Raw genomic sequence first — 26,635 nt, 5'->3', positions numbered from 1 at the left:
GGAGACTGAAGAAGTTTGGTATGGACTCAGTCATCCTTACTAACTTTTACAGATGCACTATAGAAAGCATTCTGACTGGTTGTATCACAGTGTGGTATGGGAGCTGCACAGACCGGGACCGCAAGGCCCTACGAAGTGTGGTCCGTTCTGCTGAGTTCATCATCGGCAGGAAGCTCCCAGCCCTACAGGACACCTACCACACACGTTGCCTTAGGAAAGCCAGCAGGATTCTAAGAGACTGTTCCCACCCATCCTTCAGTCTCTTTACCCCGTTGCCTTCTGGCAGGCGTTACCGCAGCATCCGGTCGCGCACACGCAGACTGGACAACAGTTTCTACCCAAGGGTCATCAGGCTTCTCAATGGACACTGATATGGACATTTTTACTGCACACTAGTCACTTATACACTGTCACTTTCAGCTACTGGTTGCTCTTTCAGTAACATTGCACTACTGTACCTCGCCACCAGGCTCCTGTTTGGTCATTGACAAAGTCACTGATCTGTAAATTTGCACTACTGCACTGTACTCCATTTAGGTTAGATTAGTTTATAGGGTTGTAACAGGTTTTTTTTTTTTTTTTTTTTTTTTTGTGTATTAGGGTTAGTATAGCGTACTATTTATTGTTATCTGTAATTTAGGAAGTTTTAGTGTTAGGGTTAGTATAGTCGTTTATTTATTGCTATCTGTATATTTAGGAAGTTCACTTATCTAAGCTCAGCATAGATGTAAATTTGTTCTGTGTACTTATATGTTATGTTATGCCAAGTGCTTGCGTTGTCTTGTCTTAAGAATTTCAGTGCCCAGTCTAACCTTGTGTTGCTCTGTGCACCTGACAAATAAAAGACTTGAACTTGGTTTATATTGTGAATGAATGACAGATTTGTGAATGTTCATCTCTGATTTGGTACAGTAATCAATCATTAGATTACGTTAGTGTTGCCTTTGTACAACTATTTCTCTGCTTGTATAACACACCTCTTAAACTGGAATAGGTGTGTGTTCCCAACATCTGGTGGTGTCCTCCATTCTAGGTTCATGATAAGATCAGGGGTCAGCAAGGTCACTCCTGGCTCTACTGATCGTCCTCCTCTGTCCACCAGAGGGGACACATGTCAGGTGTTTGTTCTCAGTACCTCCATCTGGGTTGTCTCCTCATCTCTTCTTCCTCTTTCTTTTACCGTATACAGTGAAGATCAGAGAGTCTCGATAAGACACTCCTGACTCCTTTTGTTGTCATTCTAATCTTAAAGTCTGAAGTAAATGTTCTCTCCCTTGTTTAGCATTGCTTGTGGGCAGAGAGAGGCCACCCCCAACATGAACTCTAGGAAACACTAGGCTTAGGTAAACAGGAAAATCCTTATCTTATTGAAGCATGTCATTTACTTAGCCTAAGCAGGGTCACTTCAAGACTTAAACATGCACATGCGCGCGAGATCTATGTAAGGGAGACAGCCAATTAAAGAAGAGCCATGTGACAGTTGCATTTCTTTGTATGAATCAATGACTGTTGAGAGCGGAGTTGTCTAAATGGCAACAAACTTTGTACCACCATGGCTTTTTGTAACAGGCTTTTGGCTTTTTGCAGCCGGCCGCAAGTAATAAAACTTCCTTGACTTCAACGAACCTGTGCATTACTTGATAAAGATTCATTTATCTAACACAGACACACACACGCACACACGTCACAAGCTACATTAATATGGTACAATCAACACTTCCCTCCGGTGCTATTGCACAGATATAGCATAAAGCAATAGAATGTACTGTCGTGGCCAAAAGTATTGTAAGTAATTTCATTTGACTAGAACTCGCTGACACTTTCCCATGTGCTGATGATATAATTTATGAATCGTGTTAGCTGGTCATTTTATGCTAGGGCTCAAATAACTGAAATGCAGGTGTTTGTGATACCGATGTGCGTGTCAATGAAACTTTAAATTAAATTTTAAAATGCATCTGATCACTGCCCAACAATCGAGTCATAATGTGATTCAACACAACAACTGAAGCAACAAACTTTGCAAACACAAAACGTATGTCACTGTCAATAATTGGCTGACTGTAAGTATTATGAACCTGTAGTTCTCAAACTTTTCAGACCAAGTACAACTTATTTTCAAACAAAACTGTCCAAGTTTCACCTACAATCTACTCTAAGAAATGGACATTTACTTGGACCGTACTTGTGAGTTCTCATGCAGTCAAACACATCCTCCTCTTCCACCACCTCTCTACCACAAATAAGAAACATCAAGGTCGTTTTTGGGGGCCCTACAAAAACATAAAGATTCCCCTACCAACTTTCTCCAGTAGGTGTCACACTTGAGTTATAAAGATTTTCAGATTTTGTCTGCGTATCATTGCGTTTGCTATCTCAAAGCAATGAACACATGGAGAGTAACACAGGCCTTGGACTCCTTGTGCGATCAATTGCCAAATGGTGGAAACACATCACAAATTATTCCAACAGATGTTTAACGATGTTCACAGTTGATTCGGCCATTGTTTGGTCATCATATCCCCCCATACCTGATTGTCCCTTGATGAGAGTATACAGGGGGGAGGGTGGGTCAGAGGAGAGGATATGAACTGGAATGAGTGTTTCAGAAAGTTCTTCCCGGGATCCTCCTCTCATTATTCCTCAAGTTATTTATATATAATTCTCTGACTCTCCAAATAACATTCCCCTAAAGTGTATTTTGAGAATAGCATGGGGCCTAAATGATCCCTGGGTCCCATTTCCAAATCGTCATGGAGACTAGTTGTAAAGGCCCATTACAGTAAACTAGTATTTGCTGCCACATTGTGACAAGAGGGGGAAAACCGTCAATTGTAAACAATCCAAGAAGACAACTCATGAGCCCATGAATTTGCTGTGCCAGCTTCATGCCACTCTCATCAGCCTACAAAGATCTTCAGAATATTTGTCTGTCACGCAAGGATTGAAATACCTGTCTTTCGAATAGAAGCAAGAGCTTGAGATAGTTTGAGAAAGTGTGCTCATGGTCAGTACAGTCATGGGTGTTGGGCTTTACATGGTGAGCTAGTTATGGACATGAATAGGAATGATGTATTGGGTTTGTCTAGAAAATGCCATGCTCATATTTGTGAGTGGTTGTATCGGACATTTCTCCGAGCTCCCGCACTCTCTCTCTCTCCCTTACACATTCTTTCCCTCCTCCTTGTTTGATATTAGTCGGTTACATAATCAATTATTTCTGTTCTGTGGGCGTGTGAAGAATTGACCACTTTACTGCATTACTTCCCCCTCACTTCCCATCTCTGTATTTCTGTATTGCGTATGGGTATTTGTATGTGTGTATTTCTATATTGTGCACGTGTATTTCTACATAAAATATGTGTTTCTGTATTCTGTGTTGGTTTCTGTATTCTGTGTTGGTTTCTGTATCTGTGTATTTTATATACGTGTATTTGATACGTATGTGTGTGTGTGTGAATGGTCACGTGTCATACAATATGTGCTGTGTATTCCAAAAATGAAAAGTAATTCAATCTACATGATAAAGATGAAAAACGCAAAAATGTTGACATTTCCTTTTGAAAATTCTTTACAAAAAATGGTTGGTGAAACTACAATCATGCTCATTTGAATGTCATTGAAAAAGGATTTGGAGAAACATGTAACAGTGAGACATACCACTGATAACCTTTTCACACCTCCTGATCTAGTGAAATAGTTGCGCAACTTCTATTGAAATCAGTTTTAAGAGGCTTTGATGGCCCCAATTAGTGTTTTAACTCCTGAGTCGTACATCACTCCTACAACCAATTTTAGACTTTAGACAGAACGAGGGTTGTCGGCGAAGAATGAGGACAAGCTAACCTTGGGCAATAAAGGCTATGTGAAGGTTCATAGGTCAGCAAGAGGTCAGGGATTTTAGGAGTAATATGTAGCTTGACAAAAGTAAGATGAAAGGGTCTTTTTGGAATTTTCTGTCTGTCTCTTGCTCTCTCAAGAGTCATCTTTCGCTTTGTCTGTTTCTCAGTGTATATCTCTACTTGTAGCTCTTATAATCTGTATCCATATCTATTGACCTATTTTCTTGTTTCTTCTCTTTTATATAAATACTGCTATAGGTGATTGCTTTCACATCATCCTTAGAGTGTGTAGACAGAGGCAGAAGAATGCAGATCCTCAACTAACAACATGCATTGTGGGATCTCCAAAATACAACATTCAGCAGAGCTGGTGTTGATCACGTGATCAATTATTCATATGCTCACTCAGGGGGATGCCTCTGTCTTCCGGCCCTTTGTTTTGATTTACTCTCTTGAATGAGTTATTATTTAAAACTGGGTAAAAGCACATTGTCCTCATTTAAATGGTTTGAAGTAATGTTATTTCACTGGGGAAAACTTGTGCACACAAACCTGACAAGAGCAGCATTACTGAAGCTAAGCTAATGCTAAGTTAAACCCAAGAAATCACACCTTAGACAGATACTTAACAGTGTCCCACCAGGAGCCACCTGGCTGCCCCCAGACTCCATATGGTCTTCCTAAGTTCCCAAACATCACAAGTGTCAACACTTCTAAGTCTTTTGAGAAACCATTCAGTCCAGCCTAACCTTGGGACAAACAGAGTGAGATCTTAAGGCGTCTTGCCAGAATTCAGTGCTTGACTAATTTGAAAGCTACGGGGTTTGAGAGATGGATGATGTAATGGGGTTTGAGGAACTGGCAGGACACTAGGAACTGTGTGCCATCTGTCCTAACCCTCAGACCAGACAGACTGACAGGGAAACAAACAGCCAAGCAGGGGGCAGCGCTACAAACAGACAGACAGACAGACTGACTGACCAAATAGTGTGAATAGTGTGTAAATGTTCATAACTTCCCCACTCAGACCACCTGACATTGTCCATAATTTGATACAGATGTAATTGGTGAGAGCTACATACCAAGAGGGTGAGTTATTGGTGGGGATGCCAGTAAACACATAACACGTAAACATTACACTGAATGCAGACTTTGTTTTTAGCTCTCAACCCAGTCACAGGATGACATGTAGGCATAGAATTGAGAATGTTCTGGAACCTAAAACAGTAGGTGGTGTTGCATATGATGACTTTTAAACAGGAAAAGCCACCACTATGTTGTGCATTCTGGTTACCATGTCATATTTGTCATCATTATCTTCATCATCGCACCCAATCCTACTTCTTCTTCTTAGGCTCTCCTAACGTACTCTCTCGCCTTTATCTGAACCTTCCATTTCCTCTTCATCCTTCACTTTCCTCACTACTTTCACCTCCTCATCGTCATTAGTAACGTACATAAATGATCACAGAACACTGGTTGCCCTAACACTGTGTTAGTGTGTGATGGAAAGAGAGAAAGAGTGACTGCGGAGGATCGCTGTTTGCTAGTCTGTATTGTTGTTCATGTCCCACAGAAATGCACGAAGCCTGTTAGGTTATATAGCCTACAAGAATGAAAGTAGGTAAACATAAACTGAAATATGATACAAAGTAAAAATGGAAAACAAAGCATTGTAACTGTACTTCCTTTATTGGGAAAGCGCTCTGACAGTCAGAAAAATGTATACGGCCTTTTGTCAGATTGCTTTACCATCTATCAATCAAGGAGGTGTCCAATGTGTGTGTGTGTCTGTCTCTTTGTACGTGTGACTCTTGTGTTATGGTCAGAGGATAAGAATATTATCTTAGTGATACAAGATGGCAATTCACCTGTTAACCTTTAATAGCAACTACTCATGAATGTCAAACCAGTTAGCATGAAATATATACATGCCTCAGATTCAATCAAAAGAAGTATATTTTTAGTCAGCCTGTGAGGCTTTGACAAGTCTTACTGTTCTGAATTAGTCAGTGTTAGTCAGTCTGGCCAAGGCCTAGTGGGGGAGTCAGAAAGAACATATTGGATGCATGTAAACCCCCCCCCCCCCCCCCCCCCCCCCCCCCCCAGGCTTTACGATAAAATATGCAGCAAGGCTACTATCTTCCTACACTTGTTCTGCTGACCCAGGTGGCCGCCCTGGGTGAGGTGTTAGGGACAGTTGTGGTAAACATTGATTTCTTAATTTTTTCCAGAGCTGTATATACAAATTGTGAAATTGTGAGAAGTGACTCGTGTCTGAGCAGTAGTAATTCCAACCACGTCTCATGCACACGCACCATAAGCACCCCAAGGCTATGTGTAGTAACTGGAGCACGTTCAAATTGTAGAATTTTAATTATTTAATAACGGTTTTGCTACAATGAAAGAACACAATTTCAGTGTCACACAACAGATAGTGTGCATGACTTGCTGGAAAATATTACGGTATTTCACTTTTTTTTCAATACCTTGCGGCCATTAATAATTCAAGTGACTACGAATGTCCATATTTATTTCACTATCAGCTGCTGCAATATTGTTTTTTTCAAGTTAATACCTTCATTAACAACTACACCGTTCAAACAAAGCTAATGACACAGCATCATAATCGTAACCTGCGCGTTTTATGCCCTCCCCATTCTACTGTAGCCTCCTCGCTTGTTATGAAAGCTATGGGCGGACAGGACTGTACCATTCCAACGTTGACGTGCTGCTTTATTAGGATTATTAACGAAACACTTAAGTACAATTTATAGTATTTATGTACATCATACGCGCTCTATTACTGTTTATAAATACGATCTTAGTGCTGCTTAATGTTCTTAGTAAGATCTATTCAGAGCATTTTGGAAGTGTCCACTCCCGCTGCAACTAGGTTGGATTCTTCCTTATACAGCCATGTTGGATGGAGCTGCTTATTGACTGAACTCTCTCGCTGGAGTTCCGATGAAAGTTTAGACCTTGCGATTAGTCTTCTAGACGTCGCAAGAATTTTGACCTATTAAACTGTCAATGGAAATGCATTAAGTAGCGTTTCTAAACGACCGTCACGTTTATATACTTTCCAATAATATACCAGAAAGGCACCTGCACCGGTGTGAGGGTTTGGTAGCAGGCCACGGGACAATGATCACTGTTTGACTTTATTTTCTATCCTGGATTGAATAGAACGAGTTAGAATCATAGCACACGTTTTGTTGATTATACACAATGAGCAGTCATCAGCCCCAACGGCGGCCAACAAATGCTGGATCTATCGTGCTCACGCCGCAAGAAAACGATTGCCTTTTCAACTACCTTGGCAGGAAATGTATTGTAAGTTTATCGATTTGTTTCTTTAAAAGAGCGAACATGTTGTCTTCTGCCCTAGAATTTAACGCTTAACGCTATGTTGGTGTTGGGTCTTTACTTGGAGGTTTTCATGGTTGTTGAGAACAAGGGAATGACTCTCCAAGGTATTTTGGCCTTGGAGCAAGAGGGTAGGGAGTGTTTACATCCCGGGACAGTGTTTTACTGGCGGTTGAAACTTTTAGCCAAGCCTCGAGGCCTGGACGGTGCTTGACACACCTGAGAAGGAACGAAACTGGAGTCTTGTCAGACACTACATTACCGCAATGTACGGAGTGAAATGCATCTGTTTAAGCCATTAGCTGTAAAACGACTTGGTTTATGCTGACATTACATAATGTCCTTGGCAGGTTTCAGAACTAAGACTGTTTTCGAACAATGTATCTAACAGACCTGGCCGAGTTTTGTCATGAAAGCGCCTATAATTTAATTGATGCCTGTCTCGTTTTTGGGGGGATTCAGGAAGAAGCCTGTGTGCCGCCAAGTAGTGGTGATGATGCATGACAGAGTAGTTTTGCCAGTGCTACACTGTAGCAAAATGGCATGAGACGTGAATTTCATTTTATCTAAGGGCTTGAAATTGATAGTTAGTTTCGAGTCTGTCATACAAAATATTTCACATCATCATTTTTATGATTTTATGTTTACGTAGTCATGTTGAACATTATCATGTCTCATTTATGACTTGAACCTTCATTGCTGAACTAAAGTGGCGTGGTCTATCTCTCTTTTGTCCTCGAACTTTTAATTGACAATCAGTGTTTTCTAATGGCATTTTCTATCTCATTTAATGTCAGTGTTTGAAAGAATGCACACCAATACCTTTCTTACTCTGGTTAAGACAGATTTCTCAAGAAGTGAGGACATCATATTGAGTGTTTATTCATAGAAGTACAGCCTAATCTGATCACAGGAATATGGGTCAGTCACAGTACCTTGCATAATATATTTTGACTATGTTTGGCTCCTTAGTGATTTTCAAGCCAGGGCAGTCAAGTAATGTAGGCCTACTGCATGGGCCCTTTAATAGTTTCCCTTGAGTTGAGTTAGTTTTTGAGGTTCATGTTGTTTTAATTTGTAACTTGTATAACTGCATGCTCTTATGGGTCTTCCCTTTGGCACTTTTTTCGTTTTTCACAATGTATGCTTCATGTTTTGGCTGCTTGCAATGTTTGGGACTACCTCGTTGTTATGATCAGTGACCTATGCTCTTTTGTAAAGCTCTCTCTTGGAAGTCGCTTTGGATAAAAGCGTCTGCTAAATGCGTAAATGTTACTGTTTCTCCTTAGGAATTACTTTATTTACCACTCCCTGTGCGACTTCCTCATGTGACCTACCTAGTTTTCAACCTTGTCAGGTTATCTATCTCTCCTTCACCGAGGTAAGGTAGAGAAAGTAAAAATGTCACAAAGTTTTTCTTGGTGGGCACACAAGATGAAGCCCCACCTCAGTGTCAATCCTACAGCCTTACCTGTTTCTCCGGAACCACTCAAGGCTGTTCTCCCTCCCCCACACCTGGATAAACCTGTAAAAAACAGCCAATGACATGAGGACTCAGACCTTGCCATGTGACACAGGCATGGTGAGGAACATTCCCTTCATGCGTCTGTGTGCGTACATGTCTGGTTCTTTCACTTGGAGAAAAATTGAACGAGAACGTCCATGAGGGAGTGAGTGCACATTACGTAATGGCCTCATAATTTAAGGAATGGCAGCGATGGCTAAGTAATCATTGTCGCTTTAGTTTCTCCAGCAGCAAAAACTCCCACAACCTACTTTATCTATGTGCCACTACTTGTAAAATTTGAATTCCACTTGTGAAAGGTCTTCTCTGCCAATATCTACCGCAAGTTAGGTCAGGCTACTAACAGCTATAACCTTATCATAGGACAATTACTGATGTACTAGCTGTGTGAAAGCAACCCCCTCTAGCCTCAACCCTGAGCATAATCACACTTCAGTGCACCCCAACCTGCGGGTTTCACTCAGTCAGTCATTGGTATTCACTAGTGGAGTTTTTGCCATCAGCAGCAAGCAGCGACGGGTGAGAGAGATGGAAAGCTGCCCAAATCTCACTGAGTGTGTGTGCGACAGAGTGTGTCAGCATAGCAATGCACGCACGAGCACACACACACACGCCCACGAATGCACACACACACACACACACACACACAGAGACTGCCTGATCAGCAGTCCTCGCCTACAGGAAGTGCAGTGGTCGACCTCCTCCGATGTTTTGTGCTGGGGCTGCGGAACATGCTCCTGTTACCCTCCCTCCCTCCTTCTTTCCCTTTCCCCCCCTTCATCCCTTTTCAGTGTCTTTCCCTCCTTCTCTCCTCCCCCCCTTATCCCTTTTCAGTGGCTCTCCCTCCCTCTCTTTCCCTTCTCCGCCTATCATCCCTTCTCTGTGTCTCCCACCCCCCCCACAATTCTGGACCTCAACTGTCTCTCCACTACATTCCTGTTCCTGTAATGTTAGGAGTGGCACAGTGCTGGCCTCTCTGCCTAAACTGACAGTCGCCAATCCGGATCCTATACCTATTGGAACCCTGCATATTGGTGTTTCACCAACCATTTACCACATTTGATCTCTGCTCTTTGCTGCAAAGTTGTGTTCAGCCTCTGGTCTGCACCTCTCTGTGTCACCGACTGTCTCTGGAGGAGGGGATCCCTAACTGAATCGCTCCTCCCAATGTTTCTTCAAATGTTTTTCTCAAAGATTTTTTTCTGGGAGTTTTCCTTGTCATCCTTGAGGGTTTAGTTTGGTTCATGTGCAGTTCTATGGGCATATGTAAAGCCCTCTGTGGCATTGCCTGTGAAAAGGGCTGCACACGGCCAGTCTTTCTCCCCTCAATCCTGTTTAGCCTACCTCCGCTACTCTTTTCTCCCATCCCTGCCTTCACCCCCCTTTCCAGTGTCTGCCTCTCCTCCTGTTTCAGGTCAACTTCACTTATAGGGGAAGTGGCATTCTCCCTCCAACCTTTTGAACACCCTAACCCCCCCCCCCCCCCCCCCCCCAGACGGTCAGCTCGACCGTCTGGTTGTAGTAGATCTGCTTACATTTTTGAGAGCGGTTAGAGTGAGTGAATAAGTGCCCAGGAGTCTGGAAGCCTAACAACCCTCTATATCAGGGGTGGGCAATACATTTTCCTGAAGGGCCACATGAGAAATTGGGACCGTTGTGGCGGGCCGAACCAACTTCTGCTCAATATAAATGTTCTTAGTCTGGAAGCCTAACAATGTGCAGGATCCCTAGCCTGTCTATAATGTCCCCAGTGGCCTGGCCTCATGGTAACATAGGGGAGGATGCGGCCTCCCGATCAATAAAGCCTTTCCTGTTTGCGCCGACCTTCGTGAATGAGGACAGATGTGCTGACGTGCGTTTGCGCGAGCGTACAAGGCAGGTGCCGCGCTCCGGAACTGAATCGCAACCTCGTCCCGGACCCAGGCTCAGTTTACTTTACACCCGAGTCGCAGCCTCATGAATAATGCCGAGATACAACTGATTGGGGAGCAGTGCTCCCCCCTCCCTACCAGCAAGTCAGCGGCCCCCAGTCATCTGTGTGCAGTTAGGCCTGGCTTGTTCCAGGGGTCCACTTTTTTTTTTTTTTTACTGCTGTCTGCTCCAGCCTTTCATCTGGGACCGTAATGGGTCTGGGGGGGCCCTACGGCAGCCTATAAACCTGGAGAAGGTGTGTGTGTGCGTGCGGGGGATCTGTCCGGTTGGAGCTTCTCGGAAGGACCGCCCCCCCCCCCCTCCCCTCTTGCTGGGGGTCTCTTAGCCTGATGCTTGGTTCCATAGCTCATCATAGCAATGCGGAGGTGCTCACCAGTCCCTTCCTCTCACACTCACAGCTAGCTAGCACAATGGCTTCAGGGAAGAGTCTTTCTCTCAGGTTCCAGAAGAAATTCTTCACATTGCTGCAAGCAGAGTCACTAGGTAACCACCACCCCTCATATATATGTTCCTTAATAGTTGTGCACATAGACCGGGCTACTGCAGCATGCAAGTACTTCAGAGTTTGTCCGAGCACGGCTAGGACACAGAGATGGCCCTAGTACCTGTAGAACCCAGAGATGGCCTAGCACCCGTTAGAACACTGAGGTAGCCATAGCACCTGTGGAACCCATACTGTAGGTGTCCCTAGTACCTTTAGAACACAGGTATCCCTCGTACCTTAAGCACACACGTATCACAAGTACCTTTTTAGAACACAGAATTAGCCATAGTACCTTCCGAACACAGAGGTAACCCTAGTGCTTCTGGAAAAGAGACAGGGTGTGGGAAGGACCCAGAGGCCAGGGAGTGGGTCTCTGCAGTAAACGGCGTGGCCCAGTGCCAGGCAGGAACGGAGATGACGGCGCTATCATGACAGCGCTCACCGCCCTCCTCCCCTCTGTCTCTCGTTATGTGAAGTGAGCCAGTGTCCGCTCTCCCCTCAGAGCCAGTGGCAGCTTGGCCAGACTCCCTGGACTGCGTGAGTAGACTGCTAAGATGTAGCCTAGCGTCCCAGTGTGCTCTGTTGGTGGATATAGCCCGTCATTGGGGGGGGGGGGGGGGGGGGGGGGGGGGGAGCTGTTACGGGTGTAATTTAGGGAAACGCAACAAGCATGCCAAAGGGTCCATTTGTTAAATGGAAGTCCACTGGTTGGCGAAAGCTAGATTTGATGCACTTGAGACTGGGATATGGCTTGGCCAACCGTGTGTGTGTGTGTGTGCTCACTGAAAGGACAATATTCTTTTGCCCGGGCTGTGTGTGAGTGATGACCAGCTGTGCAGTGTGTCCCCCCCAGCCAGTCTCCTTCTCTCTGCCTACCTCTTCGACCTCTCTCTCCAACTCGCTCACCCTCTTCCTTTCCAGTCTTTTCTCTTTCTCTCAAACCCTCCCCGGCTACCCACCTGTCTGCTTCAACCTTCCTCTCAAGTTCTATCCCAAGCGATAACATTTCTCCCCATCTCTCTCTCTATCTCCGTCTACCCTCCCTCTATATCAGGGGTGGGCAATACATTTTCCTGAAGGGCCACATGAGAAATTGGGACCGTTGTGGCGGGCCGAACCAACTTCTGCTCAATATAAATGTTCTTAGTCTGGAAGCCTAACAATGTGCAGGATCCCTAGCCTGTCTATAATGTCCCCAGTGGCCTGGCCTCATGGTAACATAGGGGAGGATGCGGCCTCCCGATCAATAAAGCCTTTCCTGTTTGCGCCGACCTTCGTGAATGAGGGCAGATGTGCTGACGTGCGTTTGCGCGAGCGTACAAGGCAGGTGCCACGCTCTGGAACTGAATCGCAACCTCGTCCCGGACCTAGGCTCAGTTTACTTTACACCCGAGTCGCAGCCTCGGTCACTGAAAGGACAATATTCTTTTGCCCGGGCTGTGTGTGAGTGATGACCAGCTCTGCAGTGTGTGTCCCCCAGCCAGTCTCCTTCTCTCTGCCTACCTCTTCGACCTCTCTCTCCAACTCGCTCACCCTCTTCCTTCCCACTCTTTTCTCTTTCTCTCAAACCCTCCCCGGCTATCCACCTGTCTGCTTCAACCTTCCTCTCAAGCTCTATCCCAAGCGATAACCTTTCTCCCCATCTCTCTCTCCATCTCTGTCTACTTTATAACAAAAAAACTGTAAATTATATGGTTTTGAGCTGCTACTGGTCATACATGTTACAATAAGGCTATGAAAATGTCAATGTTTTATTTATTTATATACCTTTAAACCTTCACAAAAATACTTAAGATGTATGTTAAAGACCAGCAATTGATTAACTTTATAGCAATGCCACTTCCCCTATAAGTGAAGTTGACCTGAAACAGGAGGAGAGGCAGACACTGAAGCAATAAGTGCTTTTGATGTTTTCCATTTTAGTCCCGTTTTTCTTACTCAGTGAGAAAAATCCAGTCTGCCTTGGGCTTGAACAAGTGCATTGAAGTCTGGTTGAATGTCTGAGGTAGATATGCAAAGGACAGCTGACAGGTGATCATCAAGGTCTGCAGCTTAACTAGCAAATCATCAGCGACCGCTGCCCACTCTGCATCAGTCAAGTTCTTGTATTTGTCTGCGTGTGTAGGTATTTACTGGAAGGAAGCACCCTTCCCTCCCTCCCTCCTCTCCTTCTCCAGTAATAAAACCAGTATTATCTCTGGGGGTTTCCAGTCAATGGCGTGCAATATGGCCAAAACCTGGCCCATACCCATGTCTGATGTCACCTCAGGTAACCGGGGTGGCACTAAGGGCTGACAATCTATTTTTATTTTCAGTTACAATCAGTTATTTTGCCCCCCCCCCCCCCCTCTCCCCCCCTGAGTACAAGAGTTCAAAAGTAACCACTGCTTGTCTTGTGTGTGTGTGTGTGTGTGCGTGTGTTTGTGTGTCCCCTCCAGTCGCTGTGCTCGGCGGTGGTGCAGGTGTACTCTGCCGAGAGGAACTCTGGCTGGACCAAGAGCTGTTGCGGTGTGGCCTGTCTGGTCAAAGACAATCCACAGAGGTCCTACTTCATCCGGGTCTTCGACATCAAGGTGTGTGTGTGTTCGCTGATTAGAAAGATGGCAGATATGTGTTTTGTTTAGAGATGATGACGAGTCATCATTGTTTCTCTCTCTCTCTCTCTGTCTCTGTCTCTCTCTCTCTCTCTCTCTCGCTCTCATTTTCTTTTGTACAGGATGGCAGAATCATGTTTGAGCAAGAGCTATACAACAATTTCACAACCCACAACTCCAAATCGTACTTTATTACTTTTGCCGGAGACGTGAGTGCCCCCCCCCCCCCCCTCCCAACACACACACACACTCACACACACTTTTCCTCTATAATTCCGTTCACATGATGCATGGGTGCTGGATGTTTACATAGCAAACAGCTTGGCAGTGCGGTGCAGGGAGAAACAACAGAAGGGTATGTGGTAGGACAGGGACAGTATGAGATAAGGTTTAAAGAACCCGTTCTGCATCTGAGGAGACTACAGCGCCCCTAGTGGTTAAATACCACCAAGCACTGGGCGCAGGTGCAACACCTAAATATGTAAATAAATGTATTTTTATACAGTACCAGTCAAAAGTTCAATTTCAATTTCCAATTCAATTGAATGGAAAATGTGTCCAAACTTTTGACTGGTACTGTATATACAGTATATTTGGCTATAACAGTATTTTAAGATTGTGTGTGTGTGTTTGTGCAGACATGCCAGGTGGGTCTCAACTTTGCCAGCGAGGAAGAGGCCAAACGTTTTCGGAACGCGTTGGCGGACTTGCTTGGGAGAAGACAACGGAAATCTGGTACCTTACCCCACCCAGTCCATAATTTTGAATCATGTCTCTCTCTCTCTCTCTCTCTCTCTCTCTCTCTCTCTCTCTCTCTCTCTCTCTCTCTCTCTCTCTCTCGAAACACTCCATTACCTCTGCTCTGTTTTCCTCCTCTCTGCCTCTTCTGCTACGATCTATCAACCACTCTGTTCGTTCTCCATCTGCCTCTCTTTCCTTGCTAAGACTCTTACTTGGTGGGCAGAGTGCAATCTCGAAAACACACTCCTGCAGCCAAATTGGACTTCTCTTGCGATTGGTGATACAATCATCTGTCCACGACACACATGCAGATCTCCGTTTCCGGTTTGTATCTCCAACCCCCACGTCTGTTTCCTCTCCTTTTCCCTCCGCTTCCTCTCTCTTCATTCCGAGTCTGGTAGTTCCGGGGTTTTCTCCCGCTGTCCCTGTGAATGGGCGGCGCCACTCTTTCGCTGCTACCGTCCGTCCTCGCTCCTCAGCTCGCCGGCTCCGTCCGAAACCTCTTTGTCCCCTGACAGAGCAGAATGCTCGCATTTACAGGCTTTGTTGTTCAAATATATATATATTTTCTTCTTTCCAACCTCCGTGCAGCACCACAGCCTAGCGTCTCAACCCAGTGGGCTGCCCAGTCACTGTTGCCGGTGCTGGGGAGAGGTGTGCGGTTTTAGGATTGTGGTCGTCTTTGTGTGTTCTCTGCTCCTGTGTTCCTCTTTTTGCAATGTAGCTGAGATGTGTGTGTGTGTGTGTGTGTGCTCTGCCTACATACTAACATGAGTCTGCCTAACCCCTTCAAACCCCCTGCTTGAGTAATCAGCGACCTCTCAACTCGATCCCCTTCTGTCTCACTTTCACCTCTTCCCCCCCCCCCCCCCCCTCCCACTCCCCTAACGCCTAGCTGACCGCTCGAAACACACAGTAGAAAGACATACGATCGAATCTCACAATCTCCCATCTTGTTGTTTTGCAGAGAAAAGGCGTGACTCTCCGAATGGTAGGTTTATGTTACCCGTTTCCCCTTTAGTCTTGTTCTTTATTCAATTTTGATTTGAGATGATACTCAATCGACGCTTATTTGAGATCAACACCTTGGTCAGCCAATCAAAAGTTGTGATAAACCCACAGAGTTGTGATACACATTCGTTTACGGGAAGCTAAAATCTGTGTCTACCTATTTATCCATATTAGCAAAGACAAAGGAACAGTCAGTCACTCAAGGTGGGCTCCATGTCTCTCAGTTTAAGCCAGCGAGAAGGAGAGAGGGATAGAGAGAGAGCAAGGTGTCTGTACCACATGTAATCCAGCTGTGTCGATCCCCTAATGAATACCACCCCCCCCCTTCTAAGACCCTAACCACATAAAATGTAGAGGATCTGGTGACCTCCTTGACCCAGCTGATATACACACCTTCCCCACAAAGAGCATTAGACACTTGCCAGTAGATAGAGAGGAAACAGACTTGCGTGCACACACACACGAACAGCCCCTGCCTTGAGCCGTTTTTTCCCCATGCCTATGGCTGGAACACATTCACACACATGCTGTGCTCGACAACACACACGTACACCAGCCAGTGGGACAGCCAGTGGGACAGGATTATTTGACCAGCTTCCTTGCAGTCATCCTAAAACGACCCTAAAACACTGCATCTGAGCGCTGCTTTTGTGTGTGTGTTTGTGTGTGAGAGAGAGGGAGACAGAGGGAGACAGAGAGGGAGACAGAGAGGGAGACAGAGAGGGAGACAGAGAGGGAGACAGAGAGGGAGAGAGAGAGGGGGAGAGAGAGAGGGAGAGAGAGAGGGAGAGAGAGGCAGACAGAGAGGCAGACAGAGAGGCAGACAGAGAGGCAGACAGAGAGGCAGACAGAGAGGCAGACAGAGAGGGAGACAGACAGAGAGAGGCGTTCCACATTGAAGAAATGTCACTTACTGCCACTGGTGTCCTACCAGAGAAACTGCAGCCAGGGGCTCCTGAGAGATGATCTGGGATCAAGTGGATTGGCCCTCAACCTACGGCTTTGCCCCCCTCCCCCTCCCCCCTTGTTGCACATGTTGTGTAATGTATTGAACCCTGGTCGAGTGTTACGTTGTGCACTCCAGGATGGATCCGATGAAGTACTTTCCAAATCAAATCTGTCCAAGTACACCCGCCTGAATTTCTCTCAGCCCTGCTGTGTGCGTGCGCAGCGTGTGTTCGGACAAACGGACACGCAAAGCACTGTTGTGTTTCTTTGGGTCCATATGCTTTACTGTTTTGCGTGACATGAGACAGGCCTCCACTTCCCCTGCCATCCCAGTTATGATACCCATCACCATGGTGATCTGAGAGGATTGGAACACGTGTGCTAATGTATCCAAACAGAAGCACAGCAGTGACAGCCATCCAACTTGTAGGCCCCTGGCTCTGCATGAGGCAACGAGAGGAGGAAAGGATAGAGGCCGCCTCTCTTTCTCCTCTTGCTCCTGTCTTGCTCTGCCCTCTTTCTTCTTCCCTCCCCTATTTCTCCCTCCCTCTTTCTCTCGTTCGCGGTCATTCAGCCCTCTCCCCTTTCTCTTTTTTTTCGTCGCCCTCTCTGTCTGACTTTCTCACCCTTCTTGACGACCTCCCTCCTTTTTTCTGACTTTCTCACTCTATCTATCTCTCTTTCTGTCTTTTCCATTTTTCTTCCCATTGTCATTTTTTTTCTTCTCTGTCTCTCATTTTCTTTCTCTCTATCCCTCCGTCTTTCTCATTCTCTTCTACATTTGTGTCTCCCCTTAACCTCCCCCCCCCCAGTGTAGCTGCCAAATGTCCCCCCCCCCCCCATACACACTCATCATGTTTAAGAACTGTCGGATTAGGTTGGATTAAAGTGGACAGGCTTTAATGGTTATGTAAAAAATCCAGCAGCGGCGTAATTTACCCGGCTTAGAACGGGCGCTGCATGGGCGGAGTTTGGTTCTGGAGTTGAGTGAGAAAGAGGGAAGGGAGGGCGGGCGGGATGGTGTGCGAATGATGCCCTGTATGTGTTCCCTGCGGGGGAAAGGAGAGATGAGAGGCGGCTTCAGGGATGGATTGGAGGTGGAGCCAACTGGAGAGAAAAAGCAAGCTTTTGCCCAGCCCTGGTCAGCACGCATCGCTTAGAGCACCAGTGTGTGTCTACCGCTAGTTCCTGTATTGGATTTGCTCTCTCTCTCCTGCCTCAAAATGCCCGACTACCCTGCTTTGCCCCTTGTAACCAGGAGCTCTCGCTGGACCTACGCAGCCCAATCTTAAGCAGCTGATGGGATCTGTAGTCTTTAAATAGGCTTTTTCCAACATTGTTCTCTGGTCGTGTGCCTCAGTTTCGGCTCCGGTGTCTTCTTGTTCTTCGCTAATCAGGAGGCCGGTGCCTGACTCAGGCAGGATCGCCTGCCCCCCCCGCCCACTCAACCCTCTCCTCATCCCCACTTCTTCTTCCTGGGTCTTTTGGTCCCCCAGTCAGACAGAAGGAGACGGGAGCTGTAGTCTCTCGCCAGGCTCTCCTCTCGTGCGTCTCGTGTCGAGGCGGCGTGCCCATGCCGGCACGGCGCGCGCCGGTGATGATGTTCTGCACCACCTTCCTGTCCGCCCCCTCAGAGGAGCCGGGGGGGGACGGCGGGGGCGACGGCGGGGGAGGGGTGACCCCCGGGGGCTGCCTCTCCACCCTCCACTGCCTGGTCCTCCCCCAGGAGGATCTGTACGCACCCCTGCCATCCTCCTCCCCTGGCTCCTCCGCCTCCCGTTTCTCCCTGTGCCGCGGCCAGCGGGCCTGTGGCATGGTGGGCAAGATGTTGCTGGACGTCAACATGGTGGCGTGCGGCGGGCGGGCGGTGGGGGAGCGGGGCAGGAGGCGCCGAAGCCGCTCGGCTTCGCCCCCGCCCAGGAAAAGCCCTAGTAGGGACGCTCACAAAGGTAGGCCCTGTCCCCCCCGTCCCCCTACCAATAGCCCAAAATAGGCATTCGCAGGACACCTCAGGTCCAGTGCCTAACTAGGATTGTTTTACTGGGGGGGGGGGGGGGGCTTTCCTTAGTGTACTTTATCGGGTGATTGTGCGTCTGTGCTCTGGTTATTGGGGCGGCTGAGAAGCAGGAGGAGCCTGGGAGGAATCCACTTTGGTTTAAGTTGCCATCTGCTGGATCTGTTATCTTTTTGAAGTGGTTCTAGTTTGTTTGTGTTTAAGAGAGAACCAGGGGGGAATTCCAGAAAGCAGGTTATGCGACCTAACGGGTAAGTTAACTCTCCAGCTGACACACAATGTTGCAGCAACTGACTGGCAATGTTGCTACAACGCTATGCGTCAGCTGGGGAGTTAATTTACCGCCCTGGCCATGGAGTTTGAAGAGTGTGTTTGCAGGTATTTGGATGCCACAGTTCGGTTTTATGAGTCCAATCACAGTGTCATAGAGGGCTTTACAGAGAGGAGAGATGGTTTTCATACGCTGCGTCCATCTGATAGCAAAGTGCTTGCTGACCCTCTGATCCCAAAACCGAAACTCTTCCTCACTTCCTGTTTCCTGCTCACACTAGATCTAAGAACGCTGCCTGAAAGGGTTCACTGTATGGTGAACCATATCGGTCAGATATGGTGGGCTGAAAATTCCATCGGCCCACCCTCTGTATATCTTTAACCCCTTGCCGTCCTGGGACTTGTAGTTCTGAACCCCCCTCTCTGTTCCCCCCGCCCCAGGTCCTGCCCTCCCCATGGCGACCGTGGACATCAAGAACCCAGAGATCAACAACGCGCCACGCTTCCACAACAACACCCAGGTCAACAACATTGTGCACTCGTCCTTCGCCAGGAAGGAGAAGAAGGTGAAGGGCAAGAAGAAGAGATTGACCAAGGCTGACATCGGCACGCCCAGCAACTTCCAGTGAGTAGGGGGGGGGGCGGGGGTGCAGGAGGCTGTTGTCATTCAGAGGACTGCTGCGGTGGTCTCACCACATTAGCACTGCACAACCTACCTAATCGGCAGTGTGTATCGCGTCCCGTTGAGAAACTGGTTAGGGGCATGTCATATATCATCAAAGCCATAATCTGATGTAAGGCATGTATGTTTCATGTGTAATAGGGATGAATTGATGATGGGAGGATAATCTGGACAGGATGTTTCAGGAACAGGTTCGCTGCGTAGAAAACGAGGGGATGGGGCTTGTTTTATAGTCCTGCAATATTTACCCCCACGGTTTGTACATGCCTACACATATCAGTGGTGGAACATGGCTCTGTTGGTAGGCGACTGGTCCAGGTTTCTCTTGGCGTCGTGTTAAGGCCTCTCTCCCTCTTGTGTTTCCCTCCAGGCACATTGGACATGTAGGCTGGGACCCCAACACAGGCTTTGATGTGAGTATGGCTTATTATGGTCTGTATAAACAATCGTCAAGGGAGCTGCGTGTCGTCTTCTGAGCCAGGCTCTCGTCAGGGTCTGATGTCGGGAGGGCATCATAGTTTTCTCCTCCGAAAAGCTTACATTTCAAATACAATTTCCCCGAGAAATTAAACTGGGCTGCCAAAGTCGTCAGCAGAGTTACACAAGGCGATTTAGAGAAATAAACCTGTACCTCTTATAATCCCCCTGCCCCCATGATATAACAAAAATTGGGTTGCTACCATGGATTTCATTTCGTACACAAGATATTACGATGAGTTTTCATTGTTCTAAATAAATAAATCCATTAAAATTGGATATATTTTCAAACGGCTTTGATAGAATTCTACCCCCACTCCCCCCGCTTAATTAGGCCTTTAATTAAAGCATTTCTTCTCACAGCACATATAGGACCTAAAGATTTTCCAATCAACTGAGGTTTTTGCTATGCCTCAGTCTCCCTGTGCTGATTGGAGAAGTCCATTCACTACAACAGAACAAACAGACCCTGCTCTGACCTCCGGCTTTCTGCCAAGAGGTGGCATTTTAACGGAGCAGAACATTTGGGTAATCTGGCACGGTTGGCAGGCCACTAGTTCAAGCAAGCCTAATCTCAGTGTTCTGTTCTTCAGATTGGGCACTAGGCAGTTAGCCTGACGTTGTCATACTCATAATTATAGTCAGAATATGAGTCTGAAACCGCTCCGTTGGGCTGTGAGTATGGGGCGTGTTTCATCCGAACCCGGAAAAAAATGTCTCTGCTAAACTGGATAGACGTTCAACCAATCAGGGCAACGTAATATGTTGTTTGTTGAAAACAAATTCAACCCAAGCGTTCTTTGGTGACGTGGTTGATTACGTTACTGTTGATCATCTGTCCATCGTATAAAGCCCGGCCCTGACAATTTGATTGGTCTGAACAGCTCCTGTTCGGACATACTTTTTCCCAAAACTAGCGACCCCAGACCCAACTTCCTGACCAAATTGTTTTGTGGGCGGGGCTAAATTGAGCTAGCAGCAAGGCTACTTGGCAGTGCTTACCTGACAACACCAGCACCACACCATGAGGTGGCGATACAGGGGCAGGCTAAAGCATTGTGTTTATACATAGAATACTAGGAGACTCAATAATTTCCTTTAACCTTCCAGATCCTGCTGAAGGAAAGTTGTAACCCCGTCAAGTTCTTACAGATGATCTGATCCAGGCTCTAACCCATTTACTTCTCTCCCTGACAGTTGAACAACCTGGACCCAGAGTTGAAGAACCTGTTTGACATGTGTGGCATCTCGGAGGCCCAGCTGAAGGACAAGGAGACATCTAAGGTCATCTACGACTTCATTGAGAAGAAGGGAGGAGTGGAGGCCGTCAAGAATGAGCTCCGGAGACAAGGTCAGAATCTCCAGTGAGGACCAGAGAGGGTGTGTGTGTGTTCAGAGGATGTGTGTTCAGAGGATGATGGCAGGATGTAAACCACATAGCAAACAAGGGTAATGTTATGAGTAGCACCATGGTTCAATATGGAATAATTCTGTCAAACCATTAGACCTCCCGCAACTAGTGTACAGATGTATATTTGGTCATGTGGCATTTGTTTCAAAGCCAGTACCTCCATATCTATCAACATCAATCTACTGTTAACATGTGTGGTTTAGTCTAAGTCTGTTGTAAACCTGTGAGGGCTAGTGTAGGTCTGTTGTTAACCTTTGAGGGCTACTGTAGGTCTACTGTTAACCTTTGAGGGCTACTGTAGGTCTGTTAACCTATGAGGACTAGTGTAGTTCTACTGTTAACCTGTGAGGGCTAGTGTAGGTCTACTGTTAACCTGTGAGGGCCAGTATAGGTCTACTGTTAACCTGTGAGGGCTAGTGAAGGTCTACTGTTAACCTGTGAGGGCTAGTGTAGTTCTACTGTTAACCTGTGTGGGCTAGTGAAGGTCTACTGTTAACCTGTGAGGGCTAGTGTAGGTCTACTGTTAACCTGTGAGGGCTAGTGTAGGTCTTTTAACCTGTGAGGGCTAGTGTAGGTCTGTTGTTAATCTTTGAGGGCTACTGTAGGTCTACTGTTAACCTTTGAGGGCTACTGTAGGTCTGTTAACCTATGAGGGCTAGTGTAGTTCTACTGTTAACCTGTGAGGGCTAGTGTAGGTCTACTGTTAACCTGTGAGGGCCAGTATAGGTCTACTGTTAACCTGTGAGGGCTAGTGAAGGTCTACTGTTAACCTGTGAGGGCTAGTGTAGTTCTACTGTTAACCTGTGTGGGCTAGTGAAGGTCTACTGTTAACCTGTGAGGGCTAGTGTAGGTCTACTGTTAACCTGTGAGGGCTAGTAGTGTAGGTCTACTGTTAACCTGTGTGGGCTAGTGAAGGTCCACTGTTAACCTGTGAGAGCTAGTAGTGTAGATCTACTGTTAACCTGTGAGGGCTAGTGAAGGTCTACTGGTAACCTGTGAGGGCTAATGTAGGTCTACTGTTAACCTGTGAGGGCTAGTAGTGTCGGTCTACCTTTAACCTGTGAGGGCTAGTGTAGGTCTACCTGTAAGGGCTCGTCTAGTCTACTGTTAACCTGTGTAATTGTGTTCCTCAGGTCCCCCCAGATGGAGTGGTAGGTCTGTCTGCATGGTTTTGCCGTGTGAGCAATTGATTATTGTAATCAATGACAATCAATTATAATGACCTTCCATGAAAATACAGTGTTGCTATAGGTTGATAATCATACGTAAAGTGAAGCTTGTTCTGGTCTTGATTTACATGTTGTAAGATGACATGCATGGATTGAGTTAGGTAGTATGTTGTGGTATTGTGGTGATCCATCTTTATTTGTCTTGCCGTTCTGTGTTGCCTTGCTGTGATAAGATGCACAGCAAGACATTTTAGTGTTATTTCTTAGGATTTAGGCTAAGAGTTGCTGGATTCAGTCAATCCCAAACAGCATAATCCCTATCCCAGTACACAGTCAGTCAGACTTTTAAGGTCTCTGCAAATTGCTGCGTCAGGGTTGGTAAGTCGTGTGACATGGAGGTTATGCCCCTAGTGGCCTGCTTTTTGAACTGCATGGTTAGATAAATGATATGAACAGCTCTTAAGGCCGTTTTGAAGCACAATGTGAAGAAAGTGTGATGTTTGCTTGATGTACTGAACCAAGCTCCTCCTCTTCTCATGTTCTCCAGCCCCCCCACCCCCACCCTCCAGAGGTGGTCCTCCCCCCCCCGCGCCCCCCCACCACGGCTCAGCCCCCCCTCCGCCTCCCCCTGCCAGGGGCCGAGGAGCTCCTCCGCCCCCTCCCCCGACTCGGGCCCCGACGTCCGCCCCCCCACCACCTCCGCCCTCCCGGCCGGGCATGGGTGCCCCGCCTCCGCCGCCTCCCCCCAGCCGGGGGCCCCTCCCCCCTCCACCGCAACCCTCCCACGCCAGCATCGCCCCCCAGGCACCACCTCCCTCGCCCCCCTCCTCCGCCCCAGCAGGCATCGGCTCCGGAGCGCCTCCGCCGCCGCCTCCCCCTCCGCCCCCGGGCCCCCCGCCCCCAGGGCCCCCACCACTGCCGGAGGCTAACGGTGGAGATGGGGGTGTGCCCTCACCCCTGGGCGGGGGTAAGAATGCCCTGCTGAGCCAGATCCGGGAGGGAGCCAACCTGAAGAAGGTGGAGCAGAAGGAGCGTCCCGTCTCCACCAACACCGGCAGAGACGCCCTGCTGGACCAGATCAGACAGGGCACCAAACTGAAAAACGTGAGGGGACTCTGATCCTGTGTGACCCCCCCTCCCAACACACAGACACGCACATACAGTGCTCACACAGAACCAGACGCCCCATCATACTCCCTAACATTCCACAATTGACCTTTTTTCTTCATTGTTTGAATTTTTAGATATGAACACCAGATATGCCTACTAAAGACAATGTTTGTGTGCGTTTTGCAGGTGCCAGACACTGTCGATTCGGGCCCCCCCACCTCAGCCCCATCGGCCGGCATTGTAGGGGCTCTTATGGAGGTGATGCAGAAGAGGAGCAAAGCCATCCACTCCTCAGGTACACATACACACAATGCTATCCACAAATGCAGACACTACGCTGTTGTTGGTTACATATTCCAAATTGTCTCGCTCTCCCCATCTTCATAGATGACGATGAGGATGATGATGAAGATGAGGACTTTGAGGATGATGATGAGTGGGAGGACTAGCTTACCCCCCCCCAGCGGAAGATTACCACACAATATTGTTTCTTGTCTTTCTGAATCTTATTCAAATTCTAATGTAAATGTTCTATCGATTTGCTGTATATTTTTGTTGCCTTTGAGCTTCTCTTTTTTTTTTATCTGTGCAATACCTCATGTAATCTGTAAAGGTTTGTCATGTATCTTTTTGTAAAGTATTCTCTCTCCCTCCCTGATGAACATGTGCAATTTTACATCGAGGTTGTCTCGACACGTGGAGTTGAATGTTTCTTTTTGTGTGCTTTTGTCAGCAATTGGTATGGAGAGAGATCTATTGAACAAATTGACAGAAACACATAAATGTAATTCATTGTCAGTACAAATCGAGAACACTATTTTCATACCCTGCCCTTAATAACTTTTATTTTTGTGTACTCAAAGAATCCTAATTTAGCTCTCCTATTTTCCTAAAGAATCCCCTCTTTTTTGGGATATATTTATCCCCAACTGCTGTCTATTGTAAATTTGTCTCAGAGGTTTTTTTTGGAGCCTGTTATATTTTTGCACGAATCGAGAGGAAGGGAAGGGGGGCTTACTACTTGAGTACAGAGTCAACTTCCTGTCTTCATCTGAACCTGCTGGGTTACGCTTTAAAGGCTATGATGTAAAGTTCAGTTCAACATCCAGCACTCTACACTACACTTTGACCAAGGCTATACACAAACATATACTGTATACACACAAAAGACCTGCAACATGGTTTGTTTTATGGAGCTCAAAAGGTTCTCACTACAACATCCACCGTTCAGTTTTTCTGTTTTTATCTTTCTTTGTATTCCTTAGTTTTGTCTGTCTCTTTACAGTAGCATTCAGACGTATTTGTTTGAATCAGGTGAGCTTTTGTGCAGTATAAAAAGCTTGAGAGTAAAAGAAACACTTTTGAAATCTACAAAGCTGCTGTTTACCACTGTGTAACTTGGGGTCGTGATACTAAAACACGCCGTGGGAGGAATCGCAGAACGAGACAAGATTCAAGCCCCCTTGACACTAACCCATCCCCCAAGCAGAGTAATACTGCATATTTAAACAGGCAGCCTCGTCTATGACAGCGCTGACTGAATGTCTCGAACCGGCTGTTATCACCTGTTTATCTCTTCCCCATTCAGCAGTTAGTGACTGTACTCAGTCAATAGGCCACGGACATCAACACCCGTGAGATTAGGTTGGAAAAATAACAGACTATTAAATTGTACACTATAATAAATGTTAATATTTCCATAGCTTTGTTCCTGTGTTTTTTTTTAATGGTGGCCAAATTGGGCGACTGAAAATGTGGGGTGGTACACTAAAAACCAAAGCCATAAATTATATTATACTGTTGTACTATATAACCTACTAGAAAATGTATGTTAATATGAAAGTTAAAGAGTTGCATACTTATTTTACAGTTAATGCAGCGATTGTATGAGTGTGCCCCCCCGCTTGGGGTTGCCACTGTGCCAAGCTTGATGTTAGTGGAGCATGGTTTGGCATCCTCATGAAGCTGGTATTTCTTCACCTGAGGTACAGACAGCATGACTGATCAGGAAACAGCTGTGTGTGTGTGTGTGTGTGTGTGTGTTTGTCCTTGCTGTGGACAGTATTGAAGGGGATAACATATGGTACTTTCCACACTTCCAAGGTCAAATCCAAACCAACAAACACAGATCACAGTAGGTCACAGTATTAATCGCAGCCCCCCCCCTCCCCCTTCATATACAGTGTTTGTAATACTGTATATTATACAGTTGCATTATTCTGCAGGACTATATCTGCTATTTATACAAATGCATTAGGTCATATTCAGTTCATATGACTCTCACTGACTTTGGTGTATCAGAGATAAACGTATTTATTAGAGAGCGGGATTAAAGTTACATAAGCACAGTGTTTCGCTAGGCCAAGGGTTTTGGCCTACATTGGTGACTCAGCATTCTCATGACCTTGGGATGTTTACTGCAAGGCGCATCTTGTCTTTCATGAGTCAGGAGTCTTATGATGGAGCATCTGTACATCAACAATGTTAATATAGAAATGTAAAAGGCCAAAAGCAACATTCCTTCTCAAATTCGGTGTGCATGCCTGCACGCTCGTTCATATTTATAAAGTACTCTCAGTAGACTGCGTTATAGTGAGTAGCCTACAAGTCTTTAGTCACTTTTACAGAGAACAAAAGCATGATACAAACTACTGGAGCAACAGTTGTCAACTAAATTGTGGCGCTTTTCGGGGGCTTGATGTGAACAGCCGCGCAATTCTAATGAGTCCGGAGTTCTATCCAGCATCATCCGAAACCGTATACGCTTGATCCTTTTGTTGGAGAAATTGAAGATGTAACAAAACTTGTCGGGTGTACAGCGGGTCAAGAGATTACCTTTACCCATCCAAGCCTTAAACCCAGATAAGTTATTATCTGATTGTTGTAGCTTGTTACCGCCGTGCGCAGCTCATAATCTAAATGTGTTTGTGTGTCTTGGAAAAATTTCCTGTAGGAGCATGTTCTGGGTTGAGTGTATTTGGCAAGTGTCCGGACAGTGGTTAGCTGTGTGTTAGAGGTTAACAGTTGCCTAACCTGTATGACTGTGTTACTCTTAT

At 46.4% G+C, this 26,635-nt stretch overlaps 1 protein-coding gene across 2 annotated transcripts; it reads left to right on the top strand.

Moving 5' to 3' along the window:
• The first annotated feature begins 6,540 nt into the window (after nt 1-6,540).
• On the top strand, nt 6,541-25,281 carry LOC124488606 (neural Wiskott-Aldrich syndrome protein-like). 2 transcript variants are annotated; one of them, XM_047051306.1, is made up of 11 exons: nt 6,541-7,178; nt 13,591-13,725; nt 13,869-13,955; nt 14,385-14,481; nt 15,455-15,478; nt 19,172-19,355; nt 19,783-19,825; nt 21,087-21,240; nt 23,017-23,573; nt 23,766-23,874; nt 23,967-25,281. In XM_047051306.1, the coding sequence occupies exons 1-11, from the start codon at nt 7,074-7,076 to the stop codon at nt 24,026-24,028; spliced, it is 1,557 nt and encodes a 518-aa protein (XP_046907262.1). In that variant the 5' UTR covers nt 6,541-7,073; the 3' UTR covers nt 24,029-25,281. The 2 variants fall into 2 exon arrangements, with proteins under 2 accessions (XP_046907262.1, XP_046907264.1); XM_047051308.1 differs by lacking the exon at nt 15,455-15,478.
• Nucleotides 25,282-26,635: the final 1,354 nt, after the last annotated feature.

The sequence above is a fragment of the Hypomesus transpacificus genome, unplaced genomic scaffold (genome assembly GCF_021917145.1).
Source record: "Hypomesus transpacificus isolate Combined female unplaced genomic scaffold, fHypTra1 scaffold_146, whole genome shotgun sequence".
Lineage (NCBI taxonomy): Eukaryota > Metazoa > Chordata > Actinopteri > Osmeriformes > Osmeridae > Hypomesus > Hypomesus transpacificus.
Note: the sequence above shows the minus strand (reverse complement) of the source record. Positions and strands in the feature narration are given on the sequence as shown.

Excerpts from the sequence above, each read along its gene's own strand:
- LOC124488606 (XM_047051306.1), top strand. The coding sequence starts at position 7,074 with ATGAGCAGTCATCAGCCCCAACGGCGGCCAACAAATGCTGGATCTATC. Across the intron at positions 7,179-13,590 it reads ACCTTGGCAGGAAATGTATT|TCGCTGTGCTCGGCGGTGGT; the intron begins GTAAGTTTATCG and ends TGTCCCCTCCAG. Across the intron at positions 19,826-21,086 it reads ACCCCAACACAGGCTTTGAT|TTGAACAACCTGGACCCAGA; the intron begins GTGAGTATGGCT and ends TCTCCCTGACAG.